General features: G+C 44.0%; 1 protein-coding gene across 2 annotated transcripts in view; it reads left to right on the top strand.

Moving 5' to 3' along the window:
- The first annotated feature begins 9,383 nt into the window (after positions 1 to 9,383).
- Positions 9,384 to 20,157, top strand: part of MAP3K21 (mitogen-activated protein kinase kinase kinase 21) — a 52,885-nt gene continuing 42,111 nt past the window's right edge. For both annotated transcript variants that reach the window (XM_026008703.2, XM_072755954.1), the window contains exon 1: positions 9,384 to 10,497. In XM_026008703.2, the coding sequence (XP_025864488.2) occupies positions 9,651 to 10,497 (847 nt within the window). In that variant the 5' untranslated portion in view covers positions 9,384 to 9,650. The remainder of the gene's footprint in view (positions 10,498 to 20,157) is intronic.

The raw sequence follows: 20,157 nt of genomic DNA, 5'->3' as shown, positions 1-20,157 counted from the left end.
CAGACTGAATCCAAAGCTTTACCACTTAGAATTCAAATATATGAGTGTTAACTTAGCATTGTGGCTGTAATCATCACCATATTATTACTCATTTAACCCCGCATTCTTAAATTCATGAAAAGGAAGCCAAAGAACAAGATGCAAGAGAAAAATGCTAATTGACAATCTCAACACATGCACAAAGTACTTCTTGCGACTTTTCACTCATGCTTCTTTTATAGTTACTCAACTACAACATTAAAGTCATGAGTTGGGTCTTCCAGAGGGCAGGAAAGTCAAAGTGTACTGAGAACTCTCTTGTGGTATATGTTCAACTGATTTTTCTCCAGATAATTATTGTCAAATTCCTTTATCTCCTTTTAGTTTTCTTCTGATCTGATCTCACCTTATCAACAAGGCCACCCTGTCCACCCTACTGAATAAGACATGGACCTGATCATTCCGCCTTTGTCCCCATTCCTGATCTGTTTTCTCATTCTCCTTTTTATTTTTATATAGCAGTTATCAAATTCTAACAGACTACATAATTTATTTATGTATTCTAATTCCCATCTACTGCATCTAAGATAGAAGCTTCATTGTGATAAAGAACTTTGTTATATTCTTTTATAGCCCAAGTACCTTGAAAAGTGGCTGACACTCTAAAAAACAAGTGTTGAATGATGAGCCTGTTCATTCTCTATATTCTGTCCTATTTCAACTACAACTTACCTGTATTGTTGCTTGGTTTTATTGTAGAATAATCCATGACAGATAAATACGAAATCTAATGACATCAGGATAAAGTTATAATTTGTCACATACACTCATAATTCTGTTTGCTCAAAAAGCATTATGTTTTGAGATGCGATATTTCCAAGAGTCTTAGCAATTACCATTCCAACTTTTAATTCTGCCCACTTTGTGAAAAAACAATTTAAGATTTTTTATTTATTCATTTAAGAAAGAGAGAGCAGGCGAGTGAGAGCACAGCAAAGGGGAGGGACAGAGGGAGAAGCAGGCTCCCCAATGAACGGGGAGCCCAACATGGGGCTCAATCCCAGGACCCTGGGGTCATTATCTGAGCTGAAGGCAAATGCCCAATCAACCCAGGCACCCCCACTTTGTAAAAAAATTTTAACTTTTGTTGGCAGATGAAATTGATTTTTGGCATAGGAAAATAAACAAAATGGAAACAGGAAAAAAAAGGGTAAATAGCCTTTCTGTTTTTTGCTTCTAATGGGTCCTTCATGAACAGTAACTCATGTTAAGATAATATGAGCTAACATTTCTTAGCCCTAATTAAGTGCTAATGCTTTAGTATGATAGTTTAATAAATCTTCAAAACAATGACAGGAGGAAGATATATTGTCCTACCATGTTGCAGAGGAGACAATGGAAGAGCAAAGATCCAATATCAAGTCATAACACAGACAGGATTGGAACCCAGGACTGGTTTAACGCTTATTGTTAATCACAGTGACATAGTCCATTTTGTTGCTCAGCAGTTGATGACAGGTTATACCAAATCATACCATATTGGTAAAACATCACACATACCATCCCCTAAACGTAATTGGAGTAAGTAACAACAGGTGTCATTTGAAAAATTCCAGGATATCAATCAAAATGCTTGTTGTCTTAAAAAGATTGGCACAGGGGCACTTGGGTGGCTCAGTCAGTTAAGTGTCTGCCTTTGGCTTGGGTCATGATCTCTGGGTCCTGGGATCGACCCACATCAGCTCCCTGTTTGCTTGGCAGGGAGTCTGCTTCTCCTTCTCCTTCTGCTCCTCCCCCCACCTAGGCACTCTCTCTCTCTCTCTCTCTCTCTCTCTCTCTCTTTCTCAAATAAACAAATAAAATCCTTAAAAAAAAAAAAAGATTGGCATAGTACCAGATAGGAGCAATTAAATTGAGCTGTTAATACTCTTCCTAATATTCTTTATTTCACATCTCAAAGTATAAAGTTCCGAGAAAAATAACTAAAAACTCTGGGAAACCCAGAGTTTTAATCCCACCTCTTAATCTCAAATAGTTGCCCATTTTTTAAAGAATTCACACACACAGTTCTTGGGGGAATGTTTTTTTCCTTCCCACCTCTCCAGAGTTTCTCACTTCTCCTCACCCAGAACCCCCAGTGCATCTTTAAAGTTCTTTCTAATCGGTCTTCTTTCTCAGCTCTTCCCAAGACAAAATCCTGTCCTGCAGTTGAGTCATCTCAATAGCCAGGGTCTGGGAACCTGGAACTGCTGGTCACCTCGCAAACAGCCTCTTTTCTCACTGATCCTCACATCTTTCAACTGCTCTGCCATTCCACACATTCCACAAAATACGGCCCTCTCACAGACAGCTATTTTCTCGTATCTGTTAGTCTTGGCTCCCAGATCCTCAATGGCAAGGGCCACTCTAGATTATCACCACCTTACTTCCTCAACTCTCATTTATGCCATCATAGACTACTCTCAGCTCTACTGAAGCTGAATTATTGAATGCCAGCGATTTCTCTAGGCCAATCCCACTAGCTACCCAGTGGGTAGAGTAGACTACCTCATCTTTGCCAAGAAAGGGATGATCTTTTCTATTAACTAGTGAAGTTTCTTCAGGTAGGAAACTGGAAATAAAAGCAAGTGGGAGAGTCAACATCACTCTCTTAGCTTTTTGTCTTCAGGTCTAAGGCAAAGCCCATGAGAAAAAGCCAGTTTTCCTGGTTTAATGTAAAGGTTTTTCTATTTTGTGGACTCATTGCCTCTCCTGCCATGTTTTTGAAATGTCCCAGATTTGCCTGTACTGGGCAGAAGTACACTAGGGTCCTGAGCAAAGGGTCTCATGCACCCATTTAAATAAAAGCCTAATCAGCAGAACTGTGTGTGGGATTTTTTTTTTAATCCTTCCTTTAACTAGGACAATTCTAAACTTCTCAAGTCTCAGGACCCCTTTACACACTTACAAGTTATTGAAGACCTCAAAAAGGTTTTGTGTATCTGTATATATTTTGTGTACTTGTGTTCTATCAGTAATTTCTTTTTTTTCCTACCAGTAATTTCTGTATTGGGAAATTAAAACTGAAAAAAATCATAAAACCTGCATTTATAGCTTTATTTTAAAATAACAACAAAACCACTACATGGCAACATGTAACATACTTTTATGAAACACATATTATTTTTTCCCCAAGCTGAGACATATATATAAGTTGACTGGCATCACTTCAGATTTTTGAAGATCTTTTTTCCACCCAGCTAAGTAGGAGATAGCTGCATTCTCTTCTATGCTTCTGCATTCAACTTGTTGCAAAATATTGTGTTTCTGGAAATACATGGAGAAATTCCAGCTTGTACAGATAAATGATTAGAATAAGCAGAAGCATTTTTCCACTTTTTATTTTGAGATAATTATAGATTTACATGAAGTTGTAAGAAATAATACAGAGAGAGTCTCTGTACCCCACTCCTAATTTTACCTAATGGTGGTGTCTCGCATAACTATATAGTACAATATCACAACAAGGACAGCAACATTGATAAAATCCAGTGAACTCACTTGAGTTTTGTGTTTTAAATTCATCGGTGTATGCATGTGTGTGTGTGTATTTAATTCTGTACCACTTTTTCACATGTGCACAATCATGTGATCAGCATCCCAGTTAAGACACGGAACACTTCCACCCCATGAGTCTCTCATGCCATCGTTTTATAACCATGGTTACCTTTGGAATGCCTGGATGGCTCAGTGACTTAAGTATCTACTTTAGCTCAGGTCATGATCCCAGGGTCCTGCAATCGAGTCCTGAGTCCTACTCAGGGGGAGCCTGCTTCTGCCTCTCCCTCTGCTCTCTTCCCTGCTCGTGCTCTCTCTCAGAAACAAACAAACAAACAAAATCTTTTGAAAAACCAACCATAGTCACCTTCCAATCTCTCTCCACTGCCCTAACTCCTAAATATCGCTAATCTCTACTAAGGCAAAAGGATTTTTCATAGCCTTCTCAAGGAAGTCATGGATACTCTGATTATTATTCAAAAACTGGACAAGTGGTATTCTTTGAGACTTTAGCTACAATGTAGAATCTGAAATCATTATTGATGAATCATAATCTGCTTCGGTCTTTTTTCCATTTGTGATTTTGTGATACCAAAAAGATATTGATCTTTGGGGAAATACTGGTTCCTTGAGCTCTACAGATCTTTAAAATGTTGGTTTAGGTCCTTATACAATACCAAGAAGTCACATTTGTTAATAGCACTGCCTATCCTATCAGAAAAGACTTTCAGTGCTTGGGAAGTTATGGCGCTCATAAAAGAAGCTCCAAGTTTTTCAAAATCCTGATTTTTGCTGGGAAGCTCAAAGTTTATCATTGGCAACAGATACTATCATTGGTTTTCCCTGAAATGATAGTCTTGCTCTGCTCATTTTCTGGGAAATGTCTCTGAATAACTACAACTTATCACTTATTCTTTCAAAAATAGTATTCCATGAAAAAAAGTGACTAGGTCTACAAACAGCTAAAAGGATCTCCCATGTGTTTTTTCTTAAACAGCCATAACATTTGGATATGCAGCAGAATTATATCACAATGAACATTAAAGGCCTATACTCAAGAGTGAAGATTTGGGGAACCTGGGTGATTTAGTTGATTAAGCGTCCAACTCTTGATTTCGCCTCAGGTCATGATCCTGGGGTTGTGAGTTCCAGCTCTATGTCAGGCCCTGAATCAGACTCTGCACTGAGCATGGAACCTGTTTGAGATTCTTTCTTTCTCTCCTTCTCCCGCTGTCTGTCCCTACTCTCCCCAACCCCACTGCATATGTGCTCTCTCTCTTAAAAAAAAAAAAAAAAAAAAGAGTAAAAATTTAATTAATAGTTTTTACTGTTTTATCAAGGATATTTCAAAGTGAATCTAACTTTTTTTTTTTTTTACTGCAAGTGTGTGACATTGAAGAATACAATAACTATTTGTGCAATTTGGTGTCACTTCCTTGATTTGCTACACTGACCTTTGGTACAAATGTCAACACAGTAAAAAAGGTAAATCATATTTTGGTATAATCATGAAAATAATTTTGACCTCGTGGATCCTCTGAAACAGTCTCAGGGTTCTCCTGGGGCCCACAGACTACACTTTGAGAACTGCTGACCTAAGATAATAGGGTTAGTGGTAATTGATTAGAGCAAGATTCCCTAAGAGAAGATGATTCTTTTTTTTTTTAAATGCTGGAAATCTTCCATTCTTTTTTCTTATTTTTTTTTATTTATGATAGTCAGAGAGAGAGAGAGGCAGAGACACAGGCAGAGGGAGAAGCAGGCTCCATGCACCAGGAGCCCGACGTGGGATTCGATCCCGGGTCTCCAGGATCGCGCCCTGGGCCAAAGGCAGGCGCCAAACTGCTGCGCCACCCAGGGATCCCAGAGAAGATGATTCTTAAGGACTGGCTCTCCTTCCAGAACCAACACTGATAGACACAATTTTTCAAGAGACCAATTCCATATAGCCATGCCCTGTTTTCCCTCATACTAGCCTGTTGTCCTCTTTGCCTGATTCCTTTTAATTTTTTCCTCTTGATTCTTATTTTGTCAACTTCCATTTAAATGTGTTTGTCACCAAAGTTCTGTATTACCACTCTGCTCTTCTTGTGTTACTGTCTCCCTGGTGAGGCATGCTGCACAAGACAGAGTGGGCATGGCTAGAGCACATATCTTTAGGTTGTGCTATTTCCCCAGCTGCAAGATTTGGTGGGGTGGGAGGGGTGGTTAAAAAAAGACACAACAGTAACAGGTGATGACTTTTAGGATCATCAAGCTCAGGCAGACCCCATCTGTTGCTCAGAGGTCCCAAAGAGGGTATAGGTCCTAGGGGATCACACTGCTGGAGGTTCAAGGAGGGTCTCCAAGATGGGTCCTTGAATGATGGTGTGGAGAGTTATAGTCACTTGGTACTCCTGTTAGTATCAGGTGCATGAGTCAAATGTGGGCTCAAGCTTAGCTAAGTTAAAAGGCCTCACTGACTCATCCATCTGGAACTGGAGAGGGCTGTCCTGGCAGGCAGCAGAGTCCCTGAAGGGCACAAGAAGTCTGCCAAGGTGATAGAACTAAGGATGCTCAGAGACTCCTTCCAGCTAAAGGGCACACATTGGGACCCCTGCTCTCTGCATGGCCTAGAATAGTTCTCTATAGCATAAGACATTGCCTTAGAAAATTACTTTCAAAACTCAATTTCCTCCAACTCTGATTTCCTTTCTTTTTCTTTTTTTTTTTTTTTTTTTTTAGATTTTATTTATTTATTCATGAGAAACACAGAGAGAGAGGCAAAGACACAGGCAGAGGGAGAAGCAGGCTCTCTGCGGGAAGCCGGATGCAAGACTTGATCCCAGGACCCCAGGATCACAACCTGAGCCGAAGGCAGATGCTCAACTACTGGACCACCCAGGCACCCCCCATGATTTCCTTTCTGAGTCCCTGATTCTCTGATATTCCAACTATATAACTAGGTGCCCCCAAATCATCCCAAACTCAACAGGTCAAAAAATAACCTTCTCCCTAAAACCATTTCCCAGGTCATTTGACATCATTACCTTGCCCCTACTTGCTTAAGCTAGAAACCTGGATGGGGTTATCTTGAACATTTCCCACAAGCCTTCATCCAAAATTCTAAAACCAGAAAGCTCCGAAAACCAAAACTGATTTTGTAAGGTGGCATCAGAACTCATTTGGCAACAAAATGTAACTTGAAAGGTCATGAGGCTCTTTGTGGTCTTTATTTACCTCACCTGGTGAGATTATTTTAATATTTGGAGGCAGAAATATCAATGTATTTGATCATGGAGTGCTGTCCCATCCCCAGTTGGAAGAGTTAATATTAAGATATGTGCTATTTTATTAAAATCCTCCAAATTCTAAATTCTGGAACTTTCTGGATGCCTGTAATTGGGAGGAGGGGCTGTGGGCCTGTAATTGGTGATGAAGTCCTCTCGATTATTCTCTGCATATTGCATCTGGCACTTGTCTATTGTTTTCCTGATGCCGGTACCATAGGTTTCAGCCCTCTTTAATTCTCTTTTACTGTCCTAGCGGTCTATCTGCTGATTCTCTTATTTCTCACCTTGCCCTAGTCAAATTTATTGCTTCCATGTTTGCTAATCTCATCTTTAGGCAGTCTCAATTTAATCCTATTACTACTCTGTCCTAAAGCAACAAGGCTCCCCACCGCTCCCAGCCTTGTATTCCCAACCCCATTCAATCTAGTAACACCTTCCTGATATTTGCCATATCCATGTACTAACTGTACTATTTTAATTGTGTTTTCTTTGAAGTTGACTCATCTTTCTTTATATCATTTGTTTGCATAAGAATCTTAATTTCATTGCTGCAAATGGAAAAAAAAACCCCATATATAGAAGACAACCATAAATGTAAGTGCTAGAAAAACAGAATGATTGTAGAAACTATGTTAGCCAAAGGGGCTGACTACAGACCCACTTGCTCTCTTTATTGAAAAGGGATATTACTAATAAGAGCTAATACTTTTGAGAACTTTCTATGTGCTCAGCACCTTCCACTTCTCTACATTCATCATCTCCTTCAGTCTTCTCAACCACCCTATGAGGTAGGTACTATTTCTTATTATTCCCATTTTACAGATAAGGAGACTGAGCCACAAAGATGTAAAACAATGTTCAGGACCACACAGCCAGTAACCAGTATAATTTGAAGGAATGAAAGAAAACTGAAAAGGCAGTGACTTTCTCACTGTGTTATTATTATTATGTTATTATGCCCTGTCCTCCTAAAACCCCAGACCTTGGGGATCCCTGGGTGGCGCACCGGTTTGGCGCCTGCCTTTGGCCCAGGGCCCGATCCTGGAGACCCAGGATCGAATCCCACGTCGGGCTCCCGGTGCATGGAGCCTGCTTCTCCCTCTGCCTGTGTCTCTGCCTCTCTCTCTCTCTGTGACTATTATAAATAAAAAAAAAAAAAAAAAAAAACCCAGACCTTCACTCCATTCACTGGTGGCAAAGGACCCACACATTGAAAAACTCTGGCCTACTACAGGGCATTCTCATTTCTTTAGAATTCTTATAACTAGGCTTTCTTTCTTGTCTCATCGCTTTAAACATTAGTTAAATAAGAAGTACTGAAACCTGGAGGGGTTTCCCACATCTCCATCAATATAGACAGGTGATCCACGATCAGGGCGGAAACTGTAAATGGAGATAGAAGGGGGACGATGGGGCACAGAAATGAGTCTCCAAGAGTCTGGTCTGGGCACTCTGCCCTTTCAGCAGCGCAGGGAGAGAAGGTGGGCTATCTACCCCTCAAGATGATTTCAAAAAAATAATAATAATAATAATGGAAAAAATGACAGAGAAGAAAACACGATCATGCAAGAAAATCCCAAGGTTCCACTGTATCGCTAGACTTGAAATGATCCGTGCCCCCAGACATAAAAGCTTCACTTTGCACCTGTGTTCGGAGGCTCTGCGGTTCCCTGCACAGCGCGAACGGGGAGGGTGGAGGCCCTGCTTCCCAGAATGTCTGGGTACACACCCGGTCCGCGCGCAGCGCCAGGCACACACCGGTAAGTGACCAGTCAGCACACCAGGGACGACTGGAGCTTCTGGGCTCAGACTGTCTTGCTCTAGTCGCCATTTCTGGGAAGAGATACACCCAAGAACTCTAGCACTCAGTCGTGGCCAAGGCTTCCTAAACCCAAACCTGCGGGTTCACAGGGGGCAGGCAGCCCTTTCCCACCCGAGGAACCAGTCAAGGCAAACGCTGGGTTATCCGTCACGAAGAAGGGGCTTCCGGGCCTACAGGCCTGCAGCTCCTACGCGGCGACCTGCAACCTACTCAGCTGCTGCGCGGCGCGTTTCCAAGGCCCACAGTCTGGAACCGGCCAGCGCTGGGCGACCCGCTCCGGGATGCGCAGTGACCTCCCGCCACCGCGACCTGCTCCTCTTGGGCCGCCGCACTGCCTTCGGAGAGCCACAGACTCCCCACAGCCTTTCCCTTGGCTCAGTTTAAAATTATTTTTCTCGAAAACCTCGTGCAGCCATGGCGGGCTCTGCCTCCGGGGCCTAGGGGGCGCGGCGCTCCGGAGGTGTGGGCGGGCCCGGAGGGGCGGGGCGGGCCCGGAGGGGCGGGGCGGGGCGGGGCGGGGAGGGCCCGGAGGGGCGGGGCAGGCCGGCGCGGGGGGCGGGTCCTGGCGGGGCGGGGCGGGCCGGCGCGGGGGCGTGTCCTGGGGCGGGGGCGGGTCCTGGCGGGGCGGGGCGGGCCTGCGCGGGGGGCGGGGCGGGCCTGCGCGGGGGGCGGGTCCTGGCGGGGCGGGGCGGGCCGGTGCGGGGGGCGTGTCCTGGGGCGGGGGCGGGTCCTGGCGGGGCGGGGCGGGGCGGGGCCGGGGGCGGGGCCAGGCAGCGGCTAGGCCCAGCCAGCCGCAGGCCCGCCGCAGGCCCAGCGCGCCACCATGGTGCGACAGCGCCCGCGGCCGCGGGGACCGCTGCAGCAGCAGAGGCGGCCGAGGCGGAACGGGGGCTGAGGCCGGGGCCTCCGGGTAGTGGGCCCGTGAATCCCCGCGTCCCCGAGCCCGACGCCCCCCTCCTTGCCGGACCATGCGCGCCCCCGGCCGCCCCGGAGGCTGAGCCAGTCGCCCCGCACGGCCGTCGGCCTCTCGGCCGCCCCCCATGGCTTGGCCGGGCGCCGAGGGTGCGGCCGACAGGCCGGTGTCCCCGGCCCGGGGCGGCCCAATTGGCTCCGCGTCGTCGTCGTCCGCCTCGTCCGGCGGCTCGGCCTCCGCCTCGGCCTCGGCCTCCGCCTCGGCCTCGGCGGGAGCGGGGCTGTGGGCCGCGCTGTACGACTACGAGGCGCGCGGCGAGGACGAGCTGAGCCTGCGGCGCGGCCAGCTGGTGGAGGTGCTGTCCCAGGACGCCGCCGTGTCGGGCGACGAGGGCTGGTGGGCCGGCCAGGTGCAGCGGCGCCTCGGCATCTTCCCCGCCAACTACGTGGCGCCCTGCCGCCCGGCCGCCCGCCTCGCGCCGCCGCCGCCGCCGCCGCCGCCGCGGCCCGGCTCGCCCGTGCACGTCGACTTCGAGCGGCTGCAGCTCCAGGAGCTCATCGGCGCCGGCGGCTTCGGGCAGGTGTACCGCGCCACCTGGCAGGGCCGGGAGGTGGCGGTGAAGGCGGCGCGCCGGGACCCCGAGCAGGACGCGGCGGCGGCGGCCGAGAGCGTGCGGCGGGAGGCGAGGCTCTTCGCCAGGCTGCGGCACCCCAACATCATCGAGCTGCGCGGCGTGTGCCTGCAGCAGCCGCACCTCTGCTTGGTGCTCGAGTTCGCCCGCGGCGGAGCGCTCAACCGCGCCCTGGCGGCCGCCAACTCCAGCCCCGACCCGCGCGCGCCCGGCCCGCGCCGCGCGCGCCGCATCCCTCCGCACGTGCTGGTCAACTGGGCCGTGCAGATCGCGCGCGGCATGCTCTACCTGCACGAGGAGGCCTTCGTGCCCATCCTGCATCGGGACCTCAAGTCCAGCAACAGTAAGTGGGCCGGCGGTGGGGAGGGCTGGGGGACTCAGCCTTGCCCCGCGGAGCCCACCTCGTTGCTGGCCCTGGGCCGGCCTCTCCCCTCCCCTCCCCTCCCCTCCCCTCCCCTCCCCTCCCCACCCCACCCCACCCTACCCCACCCTAGAGCCAGGCGGAAGGAGGTCGGGGTCAGCACCACCTGCGCTGCCCTTCCATGGCCTGGAGGTCCAGCTAGACCTTGGCCATTTGCTTTGGGGCACGTGACACGCTTACCTTGACTTTGCTATGTTGTTTTGGGGGCTCCTTTTTTTTTAAGAAATGCAGATCAGACTTGCTTGCTGATGAAACAGTTGTAAAATAGCTGGATCTTCTGGAAACCTCGCGGTGCTGTTTGGCCTTTAGGTACAACAATTGGATCTGCGCGAACTGGAACCTTCCTCAGATTATGAGGAACCCACAGCCCTCCCTCTCGGCTTCATCACACTCTTTTCCTTCAGCTTACAAGCGCTGAGTTGAAGTCTCTCTTTACCACTTTAAATACGGCTTCATGTCCTTTGACATTTCCAAAGACTTTTTTTCATTCAGACATCTCTGCACACCAAGTATGACTTTACCATTGGTTTGGTGGCTTGAGTGTTGATGAATCCTCTCGGGACAAGAAACACCAGTTTGTGCCAATATACACTTGCTGGCCCAGAGCAAGCTCTTGGTCCTTACACAGGTACTTGAAATTTTGAAGACCTGACCTGTATCGTTTACAGGTTTATGAGTCAGAGTGGATTATCTAGCTGTCAGTAGAGAACTGACAGATAGATGAGCTAAACATGGATCCTATTAAATTTCACCTTATAAAACAGTAATAGGATCGCCGTTCAAACTTGGTTCTTCGATATTCCTAGGATGGGGTGAAATCGCATGAAAGATTAAAAATGTAGCCAGAACTGGCATTGGCCTACTACAGCTGCATGTCTTTCAACCTGGTAAAACCTGCTGGGACAGGTGCTAACCCAAACGGAAACATTGTCCTTCCCCAAGTCTGCAGAAGGAAGAGTGACAAGAAGAAATGATGTATTTGTTTTATGTTTGTGTAAATCCTTTTTACTATTCACAATTCTTCAGCCCTGAAAGTTGCTTGAAAATGACCAAGATAGCATTTTCATTATGGGAGTCAGAATGTGTAAGTGTTGGTAACTACATGCAAGCATTGGGTACTTGTTTTAGATGTTATTTTATGACTCCTGCCAACCCTCAATATAAATTATAACCTTATAATTTAGATTACAACTTCTCAAGTGTTAGAAGCAAATTCAAACAAGATATGGCATAAGAGAGTGTGTTCTTAGAGTTTGAACAGAGGCCACATAAAGGACTCTGGAATTGTTTGCTTTTGGACTGTGTTACAATAGAGACAGTGCAGTTTTCCATGTACTTATTTTTGTAAATACTTCAAACCCTACAGTCTTCACTACCAATTGGTGCTTATTTCCTAAAATGTGCTTTCATTGAAAGTTGTGTTTCACCTGCTGCCGTAGAACAAGACCTGTGTGCCCTCTCTGTGGGTCCCATAAGCTCTCTGCCCACTGATGCCCTGCAAGCCTTTATCTGCTGGTTATTTTCTGCAAAACCAGGTCTTTTAAGGACAGCAAAAAAGAGCAACATTGCTTTCTCAGTCTTGGCATTTATTTTGTGATACACATAACATCTGCCATTCTACAGACTCATTCTCTTGCGGGACATCAGATTACTAACATAGGCAAATGACTTGGTTTAGACTGGTCCTTAGACCAAAAAGCAAAAGGGACTGTAACGATGATTTTTCTCATCATGCTTAGTCTGTTTTATTGGGTTGTGATAATGTTTGAGGTCCATATGATCTGTTCCATTAACATGTTTGCTGATGTTTGTAAAAGCATAGATGGGTAGATTAATCCATATTCCAATCATAAACCTTTTTATATGAATTAAAAACTTTCAAAGGATACTATTAAATAGTAAAAAGAAATAACATGACCCCCAAATAATAACATGGTTAAATAGTTTTCAGTGACAGCAGGAAACTTGAACAGCAGAACATAGACTACTGTGCAGATGGTAGATATATGTCATTGGGAGGTGGTTATATCCTGCAACTTAGTTTTTAAAAGCCTTTCCAGGCTTAAAAGAAATTACCAAACTTCCTGGAGCATTTTAATTTCTAAAAATTTTAGTCAAGGTCTCCTTTGCTTTAAATTGTTGCACTCTGAAAAGACATAATTGGTTTGGTCACTAGCCTAGCCAAATATTTGTTACAATATGACCATTACTATAGTTTTAAATTACTACAACATGAACATTTTGCATAGAGTCTAAAATGTGCAAATCCCAGTGCCTAGCACATTGCCTTATCCTTGCTCTCTGGCGTTATTGAATGAATAAATTCAGACACTACAAGACAATTCTCTTGCAGTGCTTGAAGCTATAACTTCTTGTTCAGACTTTTGAGAACAGCTGAAGCTCTATTACAGTGTGTTTTGTTTGAATTTATTGGTTATTTGCTAATGGTGGTAGTGAGTTAATGATAATGTAAACAAGGTTTTAAAAATCAATATTGAATTTTATCTTCATGCTGGAGTTCACAAAGAGCCAGTGTAAAACTACCTGGAACCAGGCTAATTGAAATTATTGTTTAAAACAAATGTTTAAGTTTGTCATAGGAAGATATGGCTCTTGACATATTTTCTTGGTCTTTTCTCATTGGTCTTTTTAAAAGTTTTATCATATATGAGAGACAGTGTTTATGTTGAAATAATAGCTGTGTTGTGATGGCACAAGCAACTTTGTTCCTTTTCTAAGACTGAAAGTTGAACCAAATTAGCAAATTTTAAGCATTACTTATGTTGTTAAAATATGCTAGGCCCTGTCACTCCCAGGATGCAAAGTGTATAGAAAATATTTTGCTAAGTCTATCTATATGCAACAACTAGAGAAGAATATGAAGCAACTTTGGGTTCCTGAGAACATGGCCAGTTTTCTGTGAATGCAGAGAAGAGAGAAAAATCACAGTGCATTTATTCAATATATCTTGAGCCCTCCCCTCAACCCCACCATCACTTCTGGACCCTGGGGGCACAGTGGCGAACCAGATGACAATATCCCCACTGGCAAAGGGCATAGTCTAGTAGAAAAGATAGACAACAGTCATGCAGTGGCAAATATTAGTAAGTGCTGTTGAGAAAATAAGCATGATCAGGGTAGGTAGTGATGGGTCTGAGGATGAGGGTGCCGATCAGATCAGACTGGGTTGATGGATGGAAGCCGCTCCAAGGAGTGCAACATAGATGTGGATAAGGAGGAAGAACAAGTCAAGCAAAGATCCAGGCAAAGGGAGGGTGAAGAAGAATAAGCCCCACTTCCCGAGGAATGGAGGGAAGGCTGGGAGGCTGAGGCAGAGGTGGAATCGAGGTAGGTATGGTATGGCTTGAGGCCATGACCCATGGGGGTCACTTTGAGTGCTGTCTGTCCAGAGCTAGGAGCATTCTGTGCAGAGGAGCCGTGGGATCTAATTCTATGTTTACAAGATCACTTTGACTGCTCTGGAGGATGTACTTAAAATTATCCTGTGTGAAGGCTATGGAGTTTGCTCCCACCAGACAACACATTGGTTTTACCCAGGGTGCTAGCAACAGAAGAGGTTTTCAGGGAAGTTACCAAGGAGGAGTGAAGATAAACTAGTACAATATGTAAATTACTGAGGATGGTTTGAATTATTTGAATTTAGTCTGTGTTTTGTTTATTCTGGCATAATTCAGAATTGAAAAAAGATGGTATGGCATAATTTATGTTTGTTTTTTTAATATTGCTTACTCTGTTGTGGTCGTCGTGGCAGTTTAGTGAAAATAAACATTCCATGAGAAACTGAGCCACAAGTTTTGGTGGCTACTTTTATACTTATTTCAATGATTAAGCATTTTTTTAAACCTTCTGGCGAATAATTATTATATATTATTATTTACAATGGCATTTACAATCAATAAATAGACATAGTTATACTTAGTAACTATACAGTGATGCATAGTAAAAACGTTTAGAGCGCTTACTAAAACAAGCTACGAAAGAAATCCAATTTTTTTAGTTTTTCTCATTAATACAGTGTAAATAAAGGAACTCTTTGAGAAAATTATAGGAAATGTAATCTCCAAATAAGGTCCTTAAATAGCTCATTGGAGTGATCTGGAGGAGCTATTAATTACACTATTATCAGTTTAAAAACACACATCTTCTTTCTCCTCTCATCTGATCTTTTACTCCAGATATGTAGCTTCATGCCATGGCCTCTTCCCACTTCTAGGGACACAAGGAGATCAGTATAGATACCCCAATGGTGGCAAGAACTAATCTGCTTCTGAAAAAAAAAAAAGGCTAAAGGATATATTTTTAAAAGAGTAGCAATGACAAATGGTCCCCACGCCATCCCCTACCATTTTCATGCTTGCATGAAATAATATATAAAATAACTAGGCCACCACTCATTTCTTTTATAGTTGTAAGTGGGGGGGGGGGGGAATCAGTTATTTGATTCTGGATTATACAGATTTACTCTTCACTCTACATATCCAGTCATGTTTGCAGTCATTGCCAAGTGTTATCAAAGCACAGTGAAGGAAAGAGGAGAAGGGAAGACCATTCTGTCCATGTCAGAAGGTGTCCGGAAGCCCTGTTTTCTCTTCTTGCGCTAGCACCCAAGTATTATAGTGCAGTTACTGGCAGGAGCATTGCCTTCAAAGTCTGTCAGACCTGTGTTCCATCATTGGTGTCGTCATTTATGAGCTGTGTGACCTTGGGCAGGTTGTATAACCTCATTGAGCCTGAATTTCTTGACTTCTGATACTGTCTACTGAATCCTCCTCTTGGAGATGGACAGAGTCCTGGAGGGAAAATAAGTTTGAGGTTTCTTTAACCCATCAAACACATTTGTGGAACTGTCATGAAAACATAGGGCTTTTTTAGGGAACCAAGAGTAGTTGGGTGCAGCTAGAATGAAAGGTAGACAAGGGGTTTTCTGGGAAGGAAACAGGCATTTAGCATGTGGTCAGCAGTGAGTGGGTGACCTGAAGGCCATACTAACAACCACTGGAGGTTTTAAGGAGGCAAGTGGTCTGATCTGCTGACAGATTAACATCTATACCGAAAAAACAAACAAACAAACAAACAAACTTGAGATAATCTGCTTTATGACTGTACTACCATAGATTATCAGTAGGGCAGTAAAAATTAAAATACTTAGACATTGGCTTGACGTAAATTGTTTATCATTTATGACCGGAACCTAGTTTTTAAAATCAATATTCATTTTGTGAGTTAGTTTAGGGCATTTTCTCTCTCTGATTCACTACAGTTAAAAAACAGTGACCAGATTTACCATGCCAGGCTGATGACTTTTCACTCCAAATATCAAAGTGACTATCTCCAAACCCTCCTCAGCCCTCAGGAGCTCCCAAAAGGTGAAACACCTCCATAAAGGGGTATTAGGGGGCAGAGGAAAGGTTCCTAGACAGGCTGGTTTTATTTTGGAGTTTGAAACAAATTTGTACAGGAGACCTCCAATCAGTGTGAATTTAGTTTTTTTTTTTTTAATTCTTCTTTTTCAAATACTGCTTCTTCTCAAGTGTTTTAACCAAGGAATAGTTGTATTGAGAATAAGGGCTCACATATATCTAAAGTTTATGAGGCACTGGGTACTGCCCCACCTCATTCCTCACTTATTCTTCACAGCAGCTTTTTGAGGTAGGTACTTTATCCCCATTTTACAGATGGAGAAACTAAAGCCAGAGTTTAGGTTCCTTTATCAAGCTCATTTGGCTTGTCAGAGAATTGAATCTAGAGCCTCTAATCCTGGAACTTGAGCATATTTCTTCTCCATCTATTGCCTGGATGAACAGTTCTCACATGTTTGTTATCAGGACCCCAAAGAGCTTTTATTTATGTGGGTTATTGCTATTGAAACTTAAAATTATGAAAATTAAAATATTTAATAATTTGAGCACCTGGATGTCTCAGTCAGTTAAGCATCTGACTCTTGGTTTCAGTCAGGTCACGATCTCAAGGTTGTAAGATAGAGCCCCGTGTCACCATCTGCTTGAGAGTCTCTCTTTCTTCTTCTGCCCCTCCCCTCCAAATAAAATAAAATAAAAATATTTAATAATATAAAAATAACAGACCCATTACATGTTAACATGGCATTTTCAATGGGAAAAAAAATCTTCTTTTCCAAAAGAAATTTAGGAAGGAGAGTGACATTGCTTCACACAACATATGACTTTGATGCTACACTTAATAGAAGACAAATGAATGTTCATATCTGTTTCTGTATTTAATCTGCTGCTACCTTAGGGATGCCCAGGGGTCCCTGGACCATACTTTGAGACCCCCTAAGCTAGATGATCAGTTCTGTTGGCAAAAAATGGCATTCTAGAGCAATCGTTCCTAATCCTAGCATAGCATCAGAAGCTCCTCATGAGCTTTTAAAAAATAAAATTTCTATCTCACTTTTGGATGTTCTGATTTAGGTGACCTTGGCTGGGAACAAGCAATGAATTTTTTTTTCCTGATATTTTGTTTAGAAAATCTTGAAGTATAGAATTGAAGGAACTTCAAGCGAGCATTTACATACTCACCGCATACTCACAGATTCTACCATTACTGTTTTACTAACTTGCTTTAACACTAATCTGACCCTATCCATCCATTAATACATCTGGGCTTTGGATGCAGCAATATATTTTCTTAAAAAGCTTCTGGATGATTTAAATGCAGAGCCAAGTTTGGAAGCTGCCATTCAAAAGACCAGGTTTGTGGGTCTCTTCTTACGGTTATCTGGGTTGATCTGTAAATCCTTCCATGAACACAGCCTGGATCTCAAATCCAGTTAAGTGTCTGATGAAATTGCACGGTTGCCACTGAAGGCACCAGGTGAGAGTACGGGTGGCCTATTATGGGCTTGTGTTTCTGGGGAACGGAAGCTCTCTAAGCATTTGTCCCTTTGACATTGGGTGATGAATAGTGTCATTGTGGTATCTGAGGTTTGCCCTCTGACTCCACTACTCACCAGCTGTGGGTTCAGGGCCCTGGCTTCCTGAATAGGGTGATGTGAAGATAAAGTGAGATAGTGTACTCCTGGGGTTGGTACACTTTTCCTGTAAAGATTCAGATAATAAATAGTTTTGGCTTTGTGGAGCATAAGGTCTCTGTTGCAACTGGTCAACTCTGCTATTGTAGCCAAAAGCATCTACAGACAGTATGTGAACAAATGAGTGTGGCTGTGTTCCAATAAAACTTTATTTAGAAAATAGGTATTGGGCTGGATTTGGTGCATGGGACGTAGTTTGCTGACACCTGGTATATATGCCAAAGTATTTAATAAACTGTAAGACACAATCTAAGTGTAAGTTGGTGACTACGCTCATTTTTATATATTGTTCAGAAACACTTTGAGTGCTTTGAATATTTCCTTTGTGTGTGTGTGTGTGTGTGTGTATGTGAACTCATTGATACCTAAAAGTTTTCCACAACTCTTTGTAACCTTAAGAATATTATTAGTCATTCTGCAATATGTAGTGCCATGTAGTCATATATTTATTCATCTTGCGTAGGGGTGAGGGTCTTTTTGATTTGGCTAATTTGCTTGATTCAGGCCAGCCAGCAGTATGAGGAAACAGTCTGGAGCTTTGTTCTCTGTAGGAGTGCTGCCATCTGCGTGCTTTGGCAGGTCTGCTTGTAACTTGGGTTGATAAGTTGAGGGTCAAGGAGGAGGCATGAAGTACTATGTTGCTATTGTAACTGTTTCACTACCAGGTTTCATTACTAGTCACTTTTCTAAGCTATTGGAAAAAGACCAAATCACATGCCACTTGGGGAAGTATCTTGATTGCGTATAGGAATGTTTGAGTTATTACTGGCCTAAGATGATTTTTTTTTAATTTTTATTTTTTATTTATGATAGTCACAGAGAGAGAGAGAGAGGCAGAGACACAGGCAGAGGGAGAAGCAGGCTCCATGCACCGGGAGCCCGATGTGGGATTCGATCCCGGGTCTCCAGGATCGCGCCCTGGGCCAAAGGCAGGCGCCAAACCGCTGCGCCACCCAGGGATCCCGGCCTAAGATGATTTGAAGGAGTTTAGTCTCAAGTTTTCTGCAAATGTTGAATGAAATAATATCATAAAGGACTCTCTGTTCACTAGTACATTAGTGTAGAACATCGTGAAAGAATTTCTCCCTCAGTTTGCTTTATACCTACTTTGTAGAAATACTAAGGTAACACAAATATTGAACTAGATTTGCACACACAATGAAATGTATGAAGTTTTCTCATTAAAACTGAGCATTGTATATGTCCATGAAAAGGTTTGTACAGTGGCTTTTGTTTTTGGTGCAAGAGCAATATGAAGCTCTATTTTAGTCGACCCTATCTCTTATTTTCTTTATAGGAGTCCATCTCCTTGTATTTAGTAGGCTAACTCATTCATTCATGTGACAGCTGTTTATCGATTGTGTACTATGTGCCAGGAACCCTCTGCAGCTCTTGGTGCTCAGTAATGAGCAAAGCAGAAACACATCTCCGGGCCCCTCCCCTCCCCCAGTCCCTGGAATTTACATTCTGGTGAGCAACACCAAAGTTAAACAAAAAATAATAAAAGATGTAGCATGTTGGAGAGTGGGTAAGTGCTCAATAGAAACACTAAAACTCAGGCTGAAGAGGGTGAATCTGTTGCGCTGAGCAGTTGAAGTTCTGGTTGAGGAAGGCCTTCCAGGAAAGGTGGCTGATCAGGAAAACCGGACGGAGAGTGGGAACACGTCACCTGGGGAAGGACAGTGTGGTAGAGGGACTAGAAACTGCAAACTCTCCAAAGCAGGAGGCCAGCGTGACAGGAGAGGACTGAAGGAAGACAGTAGGACCTGAGGGGGATGGAGACTCGGGTCAGGCGGGGTCTTATGAGACCTTTGACTTTAGCATGACCCTGAAGAGTTTTGGACTGAGGTCTGGGATCTGACATGCTCTGTAGCAGGATTAAGCTGGCTGCGCTTCGAGACAGATGGAAGGGAAACCAGGGCGGAGGTCAGCAGTTAGGAGTCATCTGCAGATGGATGGTATTTAAAGCCCTGAGGTGCGCAGAGATTATCTGGGGAGTGAATAGATAGATCCGAGATTTGAGGCCCTCATCCCTAGTCCGTAATGAGAGATCAGTGAGATAAGGAGGAACCAGAAAAGGAAAGGGAGCCTCAGGGGGCCGTGGATGCTCTGGAGGTCAGTGAAGAGCATGTTTCAGGGAAGAATGATCAGCTGTGTCAAATGCTGCAGACAGGAATTCAGAAAAACTATTCTGTTGTAATTCTCTTTAAAATAGTCTTCATTTCCTAATACTGTCTCAGGAGTGCAGAGGTGAGTTGGTTTTCTGTAGTAGCTGCTGACCTCACGGGAGAAAGCCGATAACTCATTCTTCTTCCTATTCCCTTTTTCCTCTCTTATACCATTGATGTACCCATTCATTTAACAAATATCTACAGAGCAGCTAGCTGCTCTGCAGCCTTAGTAAATCAGTAAATAAGGTTAATTAGGTGCAAATTCTATCCTCCAGCTGCTTATAATTTAATCAGAGAAACGAGAGGAACAAGTAGGATACGACATGATGATACAACTTC

This window comes from Vulpes vulpes, chromosome 4 (assembly GCF_048418805.1).
Source record: "Vulpes vulpes isolate BD-2025 chromosome 4, VulVul3, whole genome shotgun sequence".
NCBI classification, from domain to species: domain Eukaryota; kingdom Metazoa; phylum Chordata; class Mammalia; order Carnivora; family Canidae; genus Vulpes; species Vulpes vulpes.
This window is presented reverse-complemented; position numbering and strand designations above follow the sequence as displayed.